The sequence below is a fragment of the Eptesicus fuscus genome, chromosome 14 (assembly GCF_027574615.1).
Source record: "Eptesicus fuscus isolate TK198812 chromosome 14, DD_ASM_mEF_20220401, whole genome shotgun sequence".
In the NCBI taxonomy this organism is placed as follows: Eukaryota; Metazoa; Chordata; class Mammalia; order Chiroptera; family Vespertilionidae; genus Eptesicus; species Eptesicus fuscus.
Genome location: NC_072486.1, coordinates 79,189,993 through 79,210,328, shown reverse-complemented (window position 1 = coordinate 79,210,328; position 20,336 = coordinate 79,189,993). Strand labels below are relative to the sequence as shown.

Below are 20,336 nucleotides of genomic sequence, written 5' to 3'. Positions count from 1 at the left end.
GTGGTCAGGCCTCTGTCTTTCTGTCTGTCAGCCACCTGTGCTCACGGTTACTCACCTGTGGCCCCTCCTGGCTTCCTCCAGGGTGAACACCTTCTGACAGGGCAAAGGAAGCATAAAAGTGGTCCATACCTTCGCTGAATCAGTTATACTGTTAAAACATTGTGTGACTTACGCTCTCTAAACTGCAAAATTCCGCCCCTGGGAGCCGTGGCGGACAGGGGTGTCCCCTGCCTGTGCTGTGGGCTCAGCTGCTGGGAAAGGCCCGATCCTCTCGCAGTCCCGCGCCTGGCAGCGTGGTGCCCAGCAGCGTCCTGTTCCTACAGCTGCTGAGACGCTTGATCTCGTTCTAAAGTGTTTAAAATTATTTACCTGTAGCTGCAAGTCTTTTGTGATGTTCTGTAACAATCATTAATTTTTCTCTCCTTGACTTGCCAAGTACTGTGATTAATTCCAGTTACTGTCGGGTTAAATTTCAGCTAAATTCGTGTATCTTAGTTTGCTGTAGATAATTAACAGATTAATAGCTTTAAATAATATATTAAACTGTGCTTGATACGTGCACTTTAGAAGCTGTTCTAGTAACTATTCCAGGTTTGCCCATCATTTGCAATTTCTTTGTGTTTTAATAGTTTCCTATTTAACATACGATTCTTTGTTCCAGGAATGCTAACCATTACAGATTTCATAAATATACTACATAGATATTATAAATCGCCCATGGTAAGTACCAGAATCCTTGTCTGATTGGGGCTGTGGTCTGTGTATGTGGATAGGGGTTGGTTGTGTGTGCATTTAAGATTTGGCGGGGGCAGGGCGGGGGGGGGGGAGCGGGGTTTGGTACAGGGGTGATGCTGGTGGTTCAAATACATATGATGTGCAGGGAACCTCTGTGTAAATCAGTCACATGTTTGAAGCCTGAAGACGGAAGCCTCGGGAAAAATGAAAGGCAGTCACGTCTTTGCTCAGCTTTCAGGAATTCCCGGGAAGGGGACCTCCGTGCGCGTACTTGTTGCCTGGATGTTCTGTAGGTTTCACTGAATGTGTGACCGGGGACAGCATTATGGGCACGTTGTCACGGAGAGACGCAGCCTGGACCGTGAATGAAGGCGGCCCGGGCACCACTCTTGTCCGGGTGGCTGTCACCGGCGACCGCCTCGCTCTGAGAGGAGAATACCACAGGGCTACGTTCATGGCCTGTTGATGGGAGTACAGCTTCATGTGCTTACCCCAAAATTCTCAACAAGAACTATATGTATTCTGTGGTTTAAGAAGTAAAAATTAAAACGGAAGACATTTAACTGACATTTTCCTGCCAGTTAAAAAAAACTGCTGGGGTTCATGTTTGAGGCAGAACACCCTGACCCCTGGCCCCTGGCCCCACTGTTTTGTGAGAGAAGAGTGAGAACCCCACGTATGGCTTTAACACTCTGACTACGTGATTCTACCAGCTTGTTTGGTTTTTGTTGTATTGGGGGAGGGGTTGTGTGTTTTTGTTGTTGTTTTTCCTTTTTTTTAATTGAATTTATTGGGGTGACATTAGTTAATAGAATTATAGGTTTCAGGTGTACCGTTCTGTAATACACCATCTGTATATTGTATTATGTGTTCTCCACCCTACGTCAGGTCTCCCTCCATCACCATTTCCCCCCTTTACTCTCTTCTACCTCCCCTTACCCCCCTTTTCCTCTGGTAACCACCACATTGTCAGCGTCTATGCGGTTTTGTTTGTTTGTTTTGGTTAATCCCTTCACCTTTTTCACCCAGCCTCCCAGCCCCCCTCCCCTCTGACACCTATCGGTCTGTTCTCTGTATCTATGAGTCTGTTTCTGTTTTGTTTGTTAGTTTATTGTGCTAGTTAGATTACACATATAAGTGAAATCAAATGGTAGAGGTTGTTTTTGTTTGCACAGGTGGGAAAGGACAGAATTATACATGTTGTTTCTTTAACTAGTACTATTTTGGGTATCTAAAAGGTAAAAGACAATCCGATTAATACCGTTTTTACAAGTAATAGTCAATATTGCTCACTAAACTCCTTCATAAAACGGGAAAATAAGTTTCTTCGTAGGACATACCCTTAGAAGGAAAATGTGCCAAAGACTGTGTAGTTATTTTATATTTATTTCACATGATAGATCTTATTTCTTAAATACCATCAATGTAGGCAAATACTAATTTTTCCTTGTAATGGTCATCTCTCTACTTGTGGATTAGCAAAATCACAGAGTATGATTAGTAAGTGGATAGGTTTTTATTAAGTGCAGCTAATACTTGAGGAGACATTTTTTCTCACATCTCACCTCATTTTCTAATTACGGACAGAAAAATGTTACTGTGAAAGCTACTGTTTATTTCATTTTCCAAGTAATCATCATTAGTATACAAAATCACAATTGATTTTTATATATTGACCTTTTATCCTACAATATTCACTTATTAGTTCTAGGAGCCTTTTTGTACATTTGTCAGGATTTTTTCTGTGCACATAATAATGTCTGCAAATACTGTCAGTTGTACCCTATTGAAAAGCATTTCTTTTTGTCATAAATTACTGCCTTAAGTGTGGATCTGTTGCTATACTCTATTCTGTTCCATTGTTCTGCTTGTCTATCTCTTGTGCCATAGTCTCTTGGTGACTTAAATAAAAAGCCCGATGGGCCCTGGCCAGTGTGACATAGTGTTGCAGGTCCCATTCCCATCGGGACATGTACAGGAGGCAACCGATCAACGTTTTTCTCTCACATCAGTGTTTCTCTCTCTCCCCGCTCCCCCTCCCCCCTTCTTCTCCTCTCTGTAGAATCAGTAAAAAACGTATCATTAGGTGAGGACTCATACACACACAAAAACAAAAAACAAATAACAAAAAACCAGCCTGCTGGTATTGAGAGTCTGTAGATCAATTTAGGGAGAATTGGCATCTTAACAACATAGAGTCTTGCAGTCTGTGAGCATGGTACTTTCCTTGCTTTATTTCATTGGCTAGCACTTCCAGTAGAGCATTGAAGTCATGAGAGCAGGCCTCATTGCCTGTTCCTCATCTTAGAGGGAAAGCGCTCTGTATCTCACGGTTAAGTATGATGTCAGCTATAGTTTTTTCATAGATGCCTGTTACCATGTTGAGGATGTTCTTTTTCCAGGTTTAACGAATGAATGGATGTTTAATTGTGTCATATGCTTCCTCTGTATCTACTGAAATTACATTCTTTTTCTCCATTCTCTTAGATACTGTTTCTTCAAATATTTTCCTGTCCCCTCCTTCCTTTGGGGATTTTAGTTAGTCAGCTGAGACTGTTGTTGTGTAGGGGTTTTTCAAGTGTGTTGTTTTTTCTTTTTAAGTTAGAGATGCTAAAGATCTGTTGTCTCAGAAAGAAGGAATGAGTGTATATGTCCATGTGTGCTTTAAAATTAAAGTATGTCAGAAATTTTCAAATTAGTTAATGAAAATATATTAGACTTATTATGTTTTAAGTTGACAGAACATTTATCTTCAGGGAAATGTAGAGCATTTTCTTTCTCATTTATATTTCCAGTACTGAATTATCTTCTTTGCATCTGCTGAATTATAGGATTCAGCAGTAGTGATGAAATGTTTCTTACATTAACTTTTGTAAATAAGAATTTTTTCTTATTTTCAGGTACAGATTTATGAATTAGAGGAACATAAGATTGAAACATGGAGGGGTAAGTACTGTGGGGTATTTAAAGTATTTTACTATCAGAAAACATGTTTTACTTCATATATAAAATGTTTTAATTTCACAGATCCTTCTCTCTCTGCTTAATGATAAAATAAATTGCATTAATTAAAACATTTATTTATATCTTAGTTTTGATAGTATGCCATCCTACTGTGTATATTACCCATTCTGTTTAATAGAAATTTATAGAGAACCTGTAGCAGGTCTTTATACTAAGCTTAGGAATGTGAAGATGAGTAAGCTAACCAGCGCCCACATCTCTGCCCCCAGTGGAGCCACCATTTCAGTACGAAGTATTACCCCCCCAAAAAAATTGCCTTTGTATGGAAAATGCACCAGAGGAATGCCTAAGATTAACAAGAGCAAGGATCTGTTCTTATTTAAAGTTAATAATTATTTCTTTACCAATTATGGAGAAACATAGAACAAGTGAACCTTGAACTAGATAGATGATTGGGATCAGATAACATGAAAGTAATGTCCCGATTGCTTCGTTTTGTTTGTAACATTGAAATTCACCCTCTGTAATCATGGTACCCTTTCTGAAATGGGGCCATTTCAAGTTGCACAATTGTGAAACTGTTCTGTGTCAGCGAGACGCATCATGCTGGATTGGAGCGGAGGTGGGCGGCCAAGGACTGTCAGCAGGAATACCTTAGATAAAGGACTGGTGGGAATCACTGAGGAGGGAGTCTTGGGGCGGGGGTGGGGGGGGAGAAATAGAGGGACCAGTTGAAGGAAATTTTTTAATTTAAAATTGAAATTTCGCTTTGTACTTCCCATAGTCCGCTTGGTATGATAAGCAACCTTTGTGCCTAGCTGTGAAATGTGAACATCCATTGGAATTCTCTAAAGGGCTAGGGGACTGTTAATTCCATGTGATTTAGAAGTTTCATTGCATGGTAGGTTTGGTTTATGATGGCATTATCAATTCAAACTAAACAAAGCCAGCATGGGATCCATATCTTAGCACTGCCTGTTATGATGTGAAAGTGCATATAACAACACCAAGACAGTTACTTCTTGTCAAATTCTTCTGTATAAGTCATCGTAGGCCAGGTTTAAGTATATTTACATTTTAACATTACATGGTTATTCAGCACTAATAACAGTGTCAACACATCCTTGAATGCCTTCTGTATAGAAACCTCAGTAAGTTAGTTGATCTTTACAAAGATAATTTCTACACTAGAGAGCTTCCCTGGGATGCAGTGAATTTTGAGCATTAGTTTGGTAAAATCAAACTTAATGACATTTCAGGAACAGTGTCTGTTGCAGCTTTTATTTTTTAACTTACGAGAATTAGTTCTAAAGGGCTTCGTTCGAGCTTCCACTCCTGAGGGTGGCTGGAACATGGTAGCATCTAGTGCCCTCTGCTGGCATCGCTTTTATCAGGTTTCTTGGCTTCTCGTTTTTGCAGCATCTCTTGTAATATTTTTTAAATATTTAACTTGTCCACAGAGGCAACATCCAGTTTGAGAGTTACTTAGAATAGCCATAACTATAATTAACAGGATAGTGTTCAGTCAATGAAATTTGATTTGGGTCTTTAATTATTATCTATAAATTGACGAGTATTTTAATTTATGTAGTCATTGCAAACAGCAAATATGTTACTAATTACATCTTTTCTTTCTGTAAATACAGAGCTTTATTTACAAGAAACATTTAAGCCTTTAGTGAATATATCTCCAGATGCAAGGTAAACTTGGGCCGTTTTTCTCCTTTGAAAACATTCACTCAGATCCATCTGTTTTGTTACGATGATTGATTGGTTAACAGATTTTTCTTATCAAGATAAGGGCCAGCCTCCTTAATTCCAAATATTAAATTCAGTAAGTCTAGAGATAATAAAAATCACAGCTGTTATTGATGCACGGGATTGATAATGGACTAGGGAGCTGGTCATGCTAAGCAGTTTGAAAGTCCAGGTCACCGGCAGCCCATTAGGACTGCAGATCCCTGGCTCTGCCCCCACCTGTGAGACCGTGGGGGGAGTTGCCCGGGAGTACGCAGCATGCTGACTGCTGTGAAGCTGAAAAGTCAGTCTCTCAGCCAGGGGTCCGGAGGGGGCCCGGGAGAAGGGCTGCCCTCTCCGAAGTCTTCCAGCCCCTACATTTTTTTCCCACGCTTATCTGAAAGCATTCTTAACTCTAGAACCCCAGCGAGAAAAACTGGAATATTGATTTTTAGTATTTTATTTCCAAATCCCAACAGACACACCTACCATGCCTCCTGGTGGGCAGTCACCGGAGAGGCCAGAGCTGCCCAGAAGTGGCCGGCCCAGCAGGAGGCAGCCCGCGGCCAGCCCAGGCCTGCCCCCCGCCCCCGCCCACAGCTGCCTCTGCCGCTGCTGGTGCCGCCCTTTAGCTTTCCTAGGGGTTGGCATCTGTCATTTCTCAAATAAATGCAGTAAATGTGCTTCTAGAAAACCGCCAGAGACTTGTAGCTCACACTTGTGTTTGAGATTTATTAGCACAGATTGTGAAAAAAAAAAAAAAATCAGAATATTTACTGAGATCTCCACTTTAAAACTTTTCCAAACCACTGTTTTAAGTCATTCGACCTCTCGTGATTGTAATGTAACAACACTGGAAATGGCTTTGAAAGCGGGGGTGGTCCAAGCTTCCTCATTTGTCCTGAAAGCCTCCTAACCACTTTAATGGCTTTTCCCGCAGCCTCTTCGATGCTGTAAACTCGTTGATCAAAAATAAAATCCACAGATTGCCAGTTATTGACCCTATCAGTGGGAATGCACTTTATATACTTACCCACAAAAGAATCCTCAAGTTCCTCCAGCTTTTTGTAAGTAGTTTTTAGTGTTTTTAAAGACATAGCTGCATCTACTTTATAACTAATTTACTTCAAGTAAATTGGGTCCTGTTGCCCTCAGTAGCAGAAATCGTTAGTTGTGAGGTCTCCATTTCTAAACTTCAGTTTCTCAACTTATGCTATTTGAATTGTACATTCTCAAAAGTTGATTCCAATTAAAAAATATCCAAATAATAAAACACTTGGAATTCTCTTTTTAAATTAGAATATTTTATCACCTAAAATATTCTAATTTGCAAGTCAGTCTGATTGAGGAATTACTACACAAGATGAATTGAGCCAATATTTATAGCAGATTGCCTTCCGCTGCTTTATTGGGGTCGTGGTTTTGGAAACATATATTCAAAAGTACTGTCCCCAGAATTGGCTTAACGGCAGCCGTGAGAGGGAAACCCAAAGCAAATGAAATTTTGGCAAGAGAATACCATGTTGGTCCAAATTAGGGCTGTGTCATCTGTACGTCTTCTCAACTGCATTTCATAACCATACAAATGGTTTCCTAATCATCCAGAACTTAGACCCTCTTCGGTCGGCAGGTTTCAAAGAGCTCAGAGGGACCGAGTGTTCACAAGAGGGCTTTAAATTTTTCCTTTTAATGACAGGCACTGAATTTGATTTTTTTCCTGTTAAGGACATGCACTGAATTTGCACTGAATTTGACGTTACAGGTAATGGGTCAGCTAGAACCAATAGGCGGCTTCATTCATGGTTCAAAAGAGATCATTTGAAGAGTCTTTTTTTTTTTTTTAAGAAGTTACTAGACATCAACAATGTGCCTCAGCTTAGCTCTCCCATTCCTTGCCCACTGCTTCAGTAAGGCAGTGGAATGGCGTGCTGGAGGGGGGAACACCGCCCACCTCTGCGGGCCAGAGCACCGAGCGTGTACTTACTGGGAGAAACTCCTGTCCGTCAAACCAGTCCCATATTTCAATAGTTTACGTGGAAAAGGAACACTCCTCATGTTTAAATTAATGCTAAGGAAGAAGGTAGGAAGGAGAAGCGTCATTTACAGAAAGGCATGAGGTTTGGTAGAAAGATGATCCAGGGAGGAAGAATTGGGACATGGAGGTGCTGTTGGTCAGACCTGACATCAGATGAGCTGGGAACGAAGTCACCTTAGCAACGAGCTTTCACAGGACCGGGGTGGGCGGGCATGAAGGGCCACAGGCCCCAGCCCAATTTACCCCTTCGAGAAGCATTTTAAAGTAATTCTCATCCCGAGAGCTAAATACTGTTCAGCATTTACAGTAAGTTAGGCACTGTCCTAAGCAGGTCACATGATGAATCTAACCCTCACCACCACCCTCTCAGGTAGGTGTTTTCATTAATCCCATTTATAAGTGATGGAACCCAGCCAGGCTGAGTGGCTGCCACCTCACTGCGGGCAGGCTGACCAGCAGCCTTTCAGCCCCTTCTCCCCCATCCCCCACCCCGAGTCCAGTGACTCTGAGGCGGGTGACTCCGGGGCGAAGTGGTCAGGTTCCGGCACCTTCCCCCGGCTTCGCTGCCGTGGGCAGGGAGCAGCCATTTGAGACAGGCCCCTGTGTTTTCTCCCCTATAGAACGAGAGGAGGCTGCTCTGCTGGCGCTGCCTTGTATTTGGGCCAATATGGTAATGAGAGCCATGCTAGTAGAATAGCTGAATAGCCAGAGGTTTTCTGATCAAAATACAGAACTTTAGAGGAGTTTCAAAATCTGACTTTCACTGAAGTGTGAGCTCGTTTTCTGAGAAGGGGAGTGCCCCCCTGGGGACATGTGGCCGCCAGCCTAAGCACACAGTATGGAACAGGGGTTATCCTGCATCACAACGGGCTAGATGACCTAATAGGGCTTTCTTTTTTCTCTCTAAATTTCTAGGAGTCTCATGATTTGAATATTGATGAACTCTTTGACTTGAACATTTTGTTTCTTCTAATTGTTCATCTTTCCCGATAATTATAAGGTACACCAGGAGGATGGAATCAGCTATACCCTGTATAAAAGGTGGACTTTTGAAACCATAGACCCTATTTTGTTTTAATCAAATGTGACCCTAGACTTCTCTCTTCTGACTTCTCCCTCCTCCTCTAAAACAGCCGTGAAAAAAAAAGAAAAGTTAACTTTTAAAGGGTTTTTTAATTCTGTTCAGTTGGCTTGTCCTTCATTCCTAGTAGACAAAAACCGGAGTCCTCCACAGGAGAGTTCCGGGTGTGAGTGGAGGCGGATGGTGTGAGGACGAGCTTACAGCTCGGACCGCCACCATCAAACACGCGGGTTTGGAAATGTGTGGGTTCCCATACGTATTACCTAGTGAGGCCCCGGGAGCAGGGGTTTCCCGTGAATACTGACCAATAGGATTCTTGGTGGCTTCTGGGTCTTCACTTCCAAAGAGACCTGTTGTTCCCTTCTGTCCTCTTTTCAGCGGGCAGAGAGAAGGGGAAATGTCACACTGTTAGTACTTTGCAGTGTTTTACTAAGTAGTTAAAGATACTGGACTTAAACTGGTTTGAACAAAAGACAATTCTTAGTGTAACGTTTTCGTGTTGATTCAGATGGTTAGGAAAGCCTGGCTTGAATCTGTCGCGCTAGTTTTTATTCGTGTGGATGTGTGAGCGTGAAGGAGGCCCGTTTGGGTCTAGAGCGTTGGCACTTGTCCTCCCGCTCAGATGTCCGATATGCCAAAGCCCGCCTTCATGAAGCAGAACCTGGACGCACTGGGAATCGGGACCTACCACAACATCGCCTTCATCCACCCCGACACGCCCATCATCAAAGCCCTGAACGTCTTCGTGGAGAGACGAGTGTCCGCCCTGCCTGTTGTGGACGAGTCAGGTCTGTTTGGCCATAAACAGAAAAACTATTTATCTCAGTAAAGTTGCTGTCAGATGGCCTCGCACCTGAGCTAAGTGGGGGAAAGGAACATTCAGACATGGTGAATAAATGCAGCGCTGAGGAGCACTCCAGATAATAAGAACTTTAAACTGGCATATTTTCACACTTGCCATTAATACAGGATTTCATGTTCATTTAAAAATAGACACGCTAGTTCTATTTAGCAATATGTAATTCTTAATCATGGCCTAATTAAGATTGATTTTAAATGTTATTTTTTATTCCTAAGATACTTTTCTAACATATATTTTCATTTTAGGGAAAGTCGTAGATATTTATTCCAAATTTGATGTAATTGTAAGTATTTTTAATTTTGCTAAACCTGTCATCTAAAATGCATTTAAAACATACTAATTTGTTTTTGTGATTTTTCCGTCTTTTAATGATTTCTAGCTTTTTGGAGTGTAAAGATCTTATCAGAGAATTCCATAGATGCCCTGTAGTAATTGTACTTTTAACATTCATTAGTTTAGCAATGAATAATATACTAGTAGTATTTTATAAATCTTTGTCTTTTCAGTACATGTCTGGTATAGTTTATCCGTCACCACAGCATGCGTATATATTTTAAATGGCCTTTGTTCTATGTGGAGACGTTATTTATTCCACCAACGGGCACGTGTTTAGTGCATCCGAACTTAGTGCACATGAACTTGTAGTCATGTGCATCCCGTTGTTTGATGATTGGGGACAGCTGTTCTAAAGACGACAGCAAATGTACCAGGTAGTTAGGTAAATCCCTGGTTGAGTTTGGTGCTCCATCTTTCCACATGATGCTTTTTTTCTCATTCATTTTAAATGTACTTCCTTAGAGCCTTCCATTCCTTCTAAGAATGGGAACTGAAACTTGGTAGTGCCACATGTGTGCATCATTGGGGCCATATTATTGACCCCAGCCTTAACCGCTCCTTTGCAGCTATCCCAAGGCCTCTGTCTCATCCTCTTCTGTTTAACATAAGAGAAGCCAGAAAATACGTTCATTGGAATTTGGCTGAGTGGGGCCTGCTCAGGTTAATGAGAATCCCTAGGGGCTCCTAGGGAGAGTCCATTGACACTTCTTCACCCTCCATTAGTCCAACTCTCAAAAGACGATTTATTCAGGAAGGAGCCTTGGGGGGCAGGGGAAACCTTTAGGAGGACATGCGGTCAAATTAACAAAGTTGCTCCACGATTAAGGTCCGCCTTGTAAGCTTTAATTCTCACTGCGATGACACGTTACAAGCTGGTGTGCTGGTCCTGCATAAGCATTGATGTTTTTAAAATCCCGTGGCTTTAAACTTACTAATCACGGTCACCAGTGTGAACTTAAATGAAAGCACGTAATGCATTCTGGTACTTTTTTACAGAACCTTGCTGCTGAAAAAACATACAATAACCTAGATATCACCGTGACCCAGGCGCTTCAGCACCGGTCCCAGTATTTCGAGGGCGTGGTCAAGTGCAGCAAGCTGGAAATATTGGAGACCATTGTGGATAGAATAGTAAGAGCGGAGGTGAGATGGCTGTTCCACATTCCTTTCCCCCACCCGCCAAGTCACAGGAGCTGTAACCAGTGAATGGCGCCTCAGGAATTGTGAATCTCAGGACTGGCCCATGGGGCCACCTTCAAGTTCAGTGGGAGGACACAGTTCCCTGTTCTAGAACCTAACATGTTACCTGGCACATAGTGGGTCATCTGTAAATATTCACTGAGTGCAATTTATAAGTCCTGATATCAAGTAAACTCTTAAGATACTGCCATGTTTAAAAAATACATACTTGAAGAAACAGGTCCCAAGAGCTTCAAGTTCCATTAGGGCAATGGGTATTTATAAATCAAAAGTTTAAAAGGTGCAATTATATGGTTTTAACAAAGTAAATGATAAAATGTATTCTGATTTTTTCAAGTTAAAGTAATTTTCTCTCCCCCCCCCCCCCCCCCCCCCCAGTACCTCTCTCTCACGATTTAGGTCAATAGCAAATGTGTAGTAACGCTGTCTCCTGACCCTCGGCACTCATGTCCCATTGTACTTACCGCTGTAGGATTTTCAAGTATAACGGACGTGAGTGCCGAGGGCCAGGAGACGAGGTTACTAGACATTTATCTAACTCAGTGTGCCCATTCCTAAAACCATTTTTTCCCTTCCTTGTTAGACAGGAAGAGGAATATTCTCCTTTTCATCCCTCTAGGACTGAAGGATGCAACCATGTTCCTTCTAGAACAACCCCTAATTAGGCAAAATCAATTCATGACGATAAGTCTGCTTTGATGATTATCATAAATGCAAGAGCGCAGTCCAAGAATAAAAGTACCTGATTATTTTACAGCTAATAACAAGTGACTAGCTTGCTTTCTGAACGTTTGGTGAGAAGCAGGGCACAGTGCTCCATCCTGGGAGCCAGCCTTGCAGAACCCCCCCAGCCCTGCCTCCTGCCCTCCTCCGAGGTGACTCCCAGCTTCAGCTGTCATGGCTGACAGTGTGTCACTAGAATCTCAATATGAAGTCTTCCCTGTCTCTCTTCTTTTTTTTAAATATATTTTTACTGATTTCAGAGATGAAGGGAGAAGGAGAAATAGAAACATCAATGATGAGAGAGGATCACTGATCAGCTGCCTCCTGCATGCCCCCAACTGGGGATTGAGTCCTCAACCTGGAAATGTGCCCTGACCGGGAATTGAACTGTGACCTCCTGGTTCATAGGTTGACGCTCAGCCACTGGGCCACACCGCCTGGGAGAGTCTTTCCTTTTTCTACCTGAATTTAATATCCATCACTACTTGTTTTGCAAAGAGGTGTAACTGACTTAGGAATATGTCTTAACTTTTTTATTAATGTCCTTGGAATTGTGTGCCTTTTGAAGATGATAATCAGAAATAGATAAGGCATCCTTCCTATTTATAAACACAATGGACATCCAAATGGTGGAATCCTTTATAACGATTAACATTCGTGTTAAAGAATGTTGATGCTATAGAAAAACACTAACAAGATATTGCTAAGAGAAAAAGCCATTACAGTGCCGCATAACAGCGTGATTCTTTGTGTGACACACATGCACACACGGAAAAGCAGCCAGAAGGACCCCACCACAGCGGTAACGGCGACTGTTTCTGGGTGACAGCTCTGCGCCGAGCTCCTCTGTGTCCCTAGCTCTCTGTGAGCACCTGTCACATCAGGTCGAAGAAAAAAGTATCTGGCTAGTCCTTGAAGTTCATCCAGTGAACAAAAGAAATTTCATTGTCATATGAAATAGGTCATTGAGGAAAATATGTAATTGAACGGTTTTCTCAACTTATCCATCCTGGCTTTCCTCATTAAAATAATTTCTTTCACCAGGTGACTTCTCAGAGGGGGAAAAAAACAATTTTCAGCTTCATCATAGTTCGTTAGGAGAAGGGTATGCAGTACCAGTGATGACATTTCTCCAAAGGAGATATACATATGGACAGCAGACATATGAAGAGATACTCAACATCATTAATCCACAGGGCAATGCAAAATAAAACCACAATGAAATATCACGTCACACCTGTCAGAATGGCTAATAGCAATAAATCAATAAACAACGAGTGTTGGCAAGAATGTGAAGAGAAGGGAACCCTCTTGCACCATTAATGGGAATGTAAACTGGTACAACCACTATGGAAAACAGTATGGAGGCTCCTCAGAAATTTATAAATAGAACTACCTTATGAGCCAGCAATTCCATGAAAACACTAATTGGAAAAAATATATGCACCCCATGTGTCTGTAGCATTATTCACAACAGCCAAGATACAGAAGCAACTTAAGTGTCCATCGATAGATGAATGGATAAAGGACATATATACAATGGAATATTATTCAGCTGCAATAAAAAGCAATGAAATCCTGCCATCTGTAACAACATGGATGGACCTAGGGAATATTATGCTGAGTGAAATAAGTTAGAGAAACACAAATACCATATGATTTCACTTATATGTGGACTCTAAAAAAAATAAATGAATAAATAAAACGGAAAACAGACCCATAGGTATAGAGAACAAGCTGATATCGCCAATGGGGAGAGGGCTGGATAAACAACAACAAAAAAGACAAAATATAAAACAACTTCCCCCCTTCCCATCTCCCTCCTGCATCCCCGCTCTGTGCCAGGGGGACCAGGGCGTTAAATGGTTCCATATGGAGGAGCGGGTCTCCAAAGGAACTGACCGGTAGTAAGTTCTCAAGCTTTTATTTATTTTTTTTAAAATATATTTTATTGATTTTTTACAGAGAGGAAGAGAGAGGGACAGAGAGTTAGAAACATCAATGAGAGAGAAACATCGATCAGCTGCCTCCTGCACACCCCCTACTGGGGATGTGCCCGCAACCAAGGTACATGCCCTTGACCGGAATCGAACCCAGGACCCTTCAGTCCGTAGGCCGACGCTCTATCCACTGAGCCAAACCGGTTTCGGCAGTTCTCAAGCTTTTAAATCTGACGTGGGATGTTCTCCTTCCTTTCCTGCTCTAAGGATGCTTCGCTGGAGTAATACCTCAGAACATGACCTACTTGTTTATAAAAGGCTTTCAAGTAGAGAAAGAGACATGACTATAACCTACTTTGCTTTACTGATTCATTTATCCTCTGAATATTATTAACTTCATAGAGACATGATAAAAAAAATAAAAAACGATCCCAGGGCAGTGGCCTATTAGTGCTCATTTGGACTTTTTCCCACATGAAACATAACCTGATAGTTGTTAGAAACTGAGATACTTTTAAAAATAAAAACTGTTTAAGAGAATATGATAGCTACATTGTACTTCATGTTTTGAGTTGTATCTTTCATATACTAATATTGTGAAATTTGAAAACTCAGCTGGACATGGCTGGCTAAATTGTTCTTAAAAGAAGTCAGGCATGCCCTTAGCCGGTTTGGCTCAGTGGATAGAGCATCGGCCTGAGGACTGAAGAGTCCCGTGTTCGATTCCGGTCAAGGGCACATGCCCGGGTTGCGGGTTCAATCCCCCAGTAGGGGGCGTGCAGGAGGCAGCCAATCAATGATTCTCTCTCATCATTGATGTTTCTATCTCTCTCCTCCTTTCCTCTCTGAAATCAATAAAATTATATACACACACATACACACACACACATATACACACATACATATATATACATACATACATATGTGTATATATATATTTTGTGTTTGTGTGTGTGTGTGTGTGTGTGTGTGTGGTCAGGCAGTCCTGGCCGGTGTGGCTCAGTTGGCTGGGTGTCATCCATGCACCAAAAAGTTGCTGGTTGGAGTCCCGGTGAGGACACATGCCCAAGTTTCGGGCTCGATCCCTGGTAGAGGGCGCGCAGGAGGCAGACGATGAATGTTATGCTCTCACGTTGATGTTTTTCCCTTTTCCTCTCTAAAAACCAATAGAAGTTTAAAATCTTAAATTAAAAAAAAAAAATGTAGTCAAGCAGATCAGCATCACATTTGAACTGCAGAGCCAAAGACCTTCCCGTGTTTCTGTATGCTGTTACTTTCTGTGATTTGTGGGATGGATTCACTGTAGAGTATCTGAAAGATATTTTTTTCCTATTTTCCATTTTAAAGTGTTTTATTTAAACTTGCTTACGTGGCCTACTTTTCTCTTGTTTGCAGGTCCATCGGCTGGTGGTAGTGAATGAAGCAGATAGTATTGTGGGTATTATTTCCCTGTCAGATATTCTGCAAGCCCTCATCCTCACCCCACCAGGTACAAAGGCCAGTTTCTGACCTTCCCCTCCTGAGACAGAGGCAGGGCACGCAGGCCGCTGCTCCTCCTCCGGAGGGTGGCTTCTATGCGTTCCTCTGTAAACCATTTTCATTTCCTTTGTGGTTGTGAGTTTTATTCTTCTACTTGAGTAAGAGAAAAGTTAGTAGAAAGTATCCTGACTCAGCCCCTCTCTGCCCAGCAGTGCCCGAATAATCGAGGATTCATTGCCAAGTTCATCAGAACCTTTTCCATTAAAAAGCTAAGACCCTTCAGTTTTGCTTTCTTTTTAGGACTGCTAACTGGAAAACAGGAGAGAAATTCTTTGGGTTCTAACTGTTGACACCATCTATACTTCAAAAACAAAATGACTTTCTAGTGTGTTGGGTATATAAATCAAAAGACATAACAGATTTTTTTCCATGAATAGTGCATGGAAATTAATTAACCACCAAACAGCACCGATGGCTAAACTCATTTTTGCCAGATTCGCTCTGAGTGCCCCCCAGGGTCCCAGCCGGAAGCATACAGGGTGGCGCAGCCTTGGAAAAGAGTTGGTGTTCCTTCTGTGTCACTCGTTTAATAGTGGGGGGACTTAGGGGTCCTAAACCCGCCAGCCCCTTTCCTTTTCTTCCCCCTCCTCCCCATCCCTGCCCCCAGTAAATACAAACAACACAGCCCTAGCTGGTTTGGCTCAGTGGATAGAGCGTTGGCCTGCGGACTGAAGGGTCCCAGGTTCAATTCCAGTCAAGGGCACATGCCTGGGTTGTAGGCTCGATACCCAGTAGGGGTCATGCAGGAGGCAGCCGATCAATGATTCTCTCTCATCATTGATGTTTCTATCTCTCCCTCTACCTTTCTCTCTGAAATCAATCTATGTATATAAAAGCCTAAGTGACCAGTTGACCGGTTGCTATGACACGCACTTATCACCAGAGGGCAGACGCTCAGTACAGGAGCTGCCCCCTGGTGGTCAGTGTGCTCCCACAGCCAACTTCCCATGGCCAGCCAATCTCCCACGGTCCCTCCCCGCAGTGGCTGGCCAACCTCCCATGGTCCCTCCCCCCGGCCAGCCAGCCCCCATCCCACCCCCCAATTGACCCTGATTGCCAGCCAGGCTGAGGGACCCCACCTGTGCACGAATTTGTGCACCAGGCCTCTAGTAAAAATATATTTTTTTAAAAAATACAAACAACCCACACTTGGGCCACACAGACCAAGTCCAAGAATGCTATGACAGGAGACAAGTGACATGCACTTTGAACTCTTAGAAGTTAAACATTCAAGTGTGTGTACTACGTTACAGTATTGATTTTTTCTTTCATTCAGAAATCAAACTAGCTGAGACTAGTTTTTACAGTTGACCTCTCACCTAAAGATGCCGCCCTTCAGGAGTCCCCACCGCCCATGAGAAGGCATCACATTCCCTGAGTGGGAACCCCAAGGTTGTGGTTCCAGTAGAGCAGGGACACCTGGGGCCCAGGGCGGCAGCAGCACCTGTGCTTGTCAGAAATGTGCACCGAGGGCCCCGCCCACACCTTCCGAAGCAGAAACCAGACATGGGGCCCGGTGTGGTCACTTTAAAACTTCAGATATTAGGGAACATGAAACTCATGATAACCTTTATAATCATGAAATGTTGATAAAAAGAATAAATGAATGTGAGATTGTTCATAGCATTAAACTAAAGCTGGAAACAAGCCAGGTCTCCTTGAGCAGAAGAATGGACCGGTTTGTTCTGTTCGTGCAGTGGAATGCTCCAAGCATTGACCGTGAGCCACAGCTATGTGGGCAGTGGACAGCCCTCCGAGGCCGCGTCCAGCTGAGGGGCGGACCCAGCCAGAGAGGGATGACATGTATAGACAGCGAACAGCCCTTCCTGCGCTTAGGAAGAGGCCTCCCCTCCGGGCAGAATCATCCATGTGGGCACAGAAGCTGGCAGCCTCAGAGAAAGGCACCCCCTCCCGGTGGAGGAAGGCTCTCGGCTGTCCCTGCAGCCAAGATCCGTGGTGCATCGCAAACTCGGAGTAAACAGTGCAGTTCTTTATCCTCCCTATGCCTTCATGTCTTCAACCATGAGCACATTGGGCTGGATGGGTTTACATGTCCATCCAGATTTGATATTTAAAACTCTTAAGTCGTTAATGCTCCTCTAGGGAGAGGGACCTGCCGTGCAGCAGGAATTGGAAACGTCTGTTACCACAGAGGGGGTGTGATAAAGACGGGGAGCCGAATTAGAAGTCTTTATAATATAGAGTGGATAATGCTGTCTGTTTAGGAGAACGCTCTGTGTTCCTATAACGACAAGTGGACACTGGGAGCAGACCTGTCAGAACGCGGGGGCTGCCGGGACAGGTCAGCAGCCGGGCCTGATGCTCCCGTGCGTGGGAGCGGCCTGGAATAAGCATCCCAGGGTCCGCCTGGTGAGCCCCGCCCCGGGACCCCTGAGAGCTGTGCGTGTGTGCCAGCTGCGCACCTCATCGGGCCCCTCTGTTCCTTCAACTAGAAATGAGCAGGCCGATACAGGCCCTTGGTCCCTTCCGAGGTACTTGGAGTTGAAACCAAAACCATGAGTGTAAGCACCATACCCAGGAGAGCACTGTTGGGTGGATGTCTATGGAATAATCAAGATGTGAATAAGAGGTACCAGAGTTATTCTTTTCACCGATAATGGACACAATTCCCCATGAAGGATACTGATACAATATAATGACATTGTCCCTCTTTCAAAAAGCTAGTTCATTGTCAAACTTAACTCAGACTCCCCAAATGAATCTAAGTATCTACACATACAACCAATGAGTCAGCAGTCAGAGGGCATTAGCCACAATTTTTTAGTCCCTTATTTATTTTTATTTTTTGTTAATCCTCACCCCAAGGGTATATTTTTCATTGATTTTTTAGAGAGTAGAAGGGAGGTGGGGAGAGAGGTGTGAGAAAGAGCATACATTGGTTGCTTCCCACACCCCTTCCCCCCCCCCCCCAGGGGCCAGGGATGGAACCTGCAACCCAGGTACATACCCTTGACTGGGAATTGAACCTGCAACCCTTCAGTGTGAGGGCCAACGCTCTAACCACTGAGTAACACTGGCCAGGGTTGCCCCCTTGTTTTTTTTATAGATTGTTAATCTCTTTTAAAAGTTGAGTGTCTGCTGAGAAAATGGGAGAGAAGCTGCTGTGATGAGAAAAACAATAACTCTCCCAATCCATTTTGAAATATCCTGGCTAGATCAAGTTGGTGTTATGTGCAATTATCCTTAAATGTGTATAATGCTTTTTTTAAGACACTTTTATATGTACAGTGGAAGTACTTTGCATCGTCACTAAAATGTAAATACACATTTATTTTACAATTCTTTATCAGCAGAATCCTTTTCTGAATTAATCTCGCATATTTAGAATGACAGTACGTAATACTGATTGAAAGCATGCTGCAGTCATGGTGGGTAGAGGTGGGAGCCTGGAGCACACTGCTCAGTCCCTGCCCGTCCATTGCCCAGCACACAGGGGCCTCCGATGTGGAGGAGCACGTGCTGTCAGGGATTTTGATCTCTCTCTGAAACTTTCATTTTCCCTCTACTGGCAGGTGTCAAACAAAAGGAGCCGAAAACTGAATGACTTTTGTGAATGGAGCCCTTGCAGGACTTGAACTAAGATTCTGGGTCACGCTTTGCCTCATGAACACTGACGCCATGGAAGAGAGGAAAATGGCCAAGAATGTATATCAGGGTTTAGTGATGGGTATTTTTTCCAGTGATGTTGAAACTAAGCATAAAAAAAGAGGACTATATGTTTTTGAAGGGTCAGGCTTGCATTAAAAGGCTATTTTCAGACCTCTGTCTGAAAGATTTCAAGTGCTGTATGTCATTAAAGTGCACTGTGTCCTGAAATGTTTATTATTTTCTTATTTCCAAGAATTCACTGGTATGGAACAGGAAACGTGACATAAGGCGAGTGTGCGGCATACTCAGACCTAGTGCCTTATGTCGGACACAGCGGCAGGTCGCCAGGCTGCTCGTGGCAGCCGGCGCGGCGCATGGGGAAATGCCTGCTGGCGTGTGAGTCTGAACCTTTACCAAATCAGTTTGTCTTCATCAGGTTTGTCCAGCAGTTGTAATTTGACCATAAATAGCTACTTTCTAAAACTTTAAGGGCACGTTTATGTTTAATTGTTCTTAAACGTAGCGTAAACAAGACTACTTACAACCGCTGTATTTATTTTTCCCTTTCATACGATTTTTTTACACCTCTTTTGGTGGGTAAATGTCACCATGCCCATTGGTAAACCATCAGTTGTTATTTTTAAATGGCACATTTCTCATTCTTTAAGTTTGGGTCGGGAAAGGATGTGACTTCTAAAACAGCCACCGTGGGTTTTACAAGCCGAAGCTCTCAAAGCACGTGGGGCCCTGCTCTGCTGGGCGGTGAGGAGGAAGCAGGGTGCCGGGAAGACGCCTTGTGCAGTGAATGTGAAATCATGCTGTCTGGGTGACTGCTGACGCGATTGTGTTTGTAAACGTTACTGCGGCACAGACAGTGCTGTCATACGATTGAAGAGAAACACAGTTTCCTAGTGTAAGTGCTCTGAAAATGTTGACATTGTACATATAAGTATAGTTTGTTTTTTTGTTTTGGGGTTTGTTTGTTGTTTTTCAGATTGAAAAATTAAAATAAATCTTAACTACCATTTTGTTAAAGGAGTTCTTTAAAATACCATGTGTTTCAGCATATATTAATTAAAATTATATATGCAGTTTTCCACTTAGATATTTCTCCCCAAATGAAGGAGAACATGAATTCTCATATCCTTTTCCCATCATCCAAAAATAACCCTTAGTGATTTGATTCTTCAACTTCACATCTCTCCATACAGGGTGTCCCCAAGAAATGTATACACACTTTAACAGCTGATAGTTCAATTTTGGAAATGAAATGTATTTTAATAAACACTGCCATTATAATTATTCAAAGCATGTGTAGACATTTTTGGGGACACCCTATATTTAATTTAAAACGGCCATGCAGATTTTCTTGTGCTTAGCTGCCAATTTTTCCATTCCTAGTTGGCCAGATATAAGAGGAATGGTATATGTGCAGAAGCAAATGGACTCCACAAAAGAAAACCACTAAAATTAACAAGTGAGTTTAGCAAAATTTAAGGATAAGAGATCATCAAAAATCAATTGTATTTTATATAGTAACGAGCAATCAAAAATAAAAAAATTTAAGATCCCTTT

General features: G+C 42.7%; 1 protein-coding gene across 1 annotated transcript in view; it reads left to right on the top strand.

Moving 5' to 3' along the window:
- The window catches only part of PRKAG2 (protein kinase AMP-activated non-catalytic subunit gamma 2), a 217,480-nt gene extending 197,694 nt beyond the window's left edge, over positions 1 to 19,786 (top strand). The window contains exons 8-16 of the mRNA XM_054725929.1: positions 662 to 720; positions 3,636 to 3,681; positions 5,346 to 5,400; positions 6,377 to 6,503; positions 9,175 to 9,340; positions 9,660 to 9,697; positions 10,747 to 10,893; positions 15,009 to 15,102; positions 18,686 to 19,786. Coding sequence (XP_054581904.1) covers positions 662 to 720; positions 3,636 to 3,681; positions 5,346 to 5,400; positions 6,377 to 6,503; positions 9,175 to 9,340; positions 9,660 to 9,697; positions 10,747 to 10,893; positions 15,009 to 15,102; positions 18,686 to 18,717 — 764 coding nt within the window. The 3' untranslated portion in view covers positions 18,718 to 19,786. The remainder of the gene's footprint in view (positions 1 to 661; positions 721 to 3,635; positions 3,682 to 5,345; positions 5,401 to 6,376; positions 6,504 to 9,174; positions 9,341 to 9,659; positions 9,698 to 10,746; positions 10,894 to 15,008; positions 15,103 to 18,685) is intronic.
- The last annotated feature ends 550 nt before the right edge of the window (positions 19,787 to 20,336 follow it).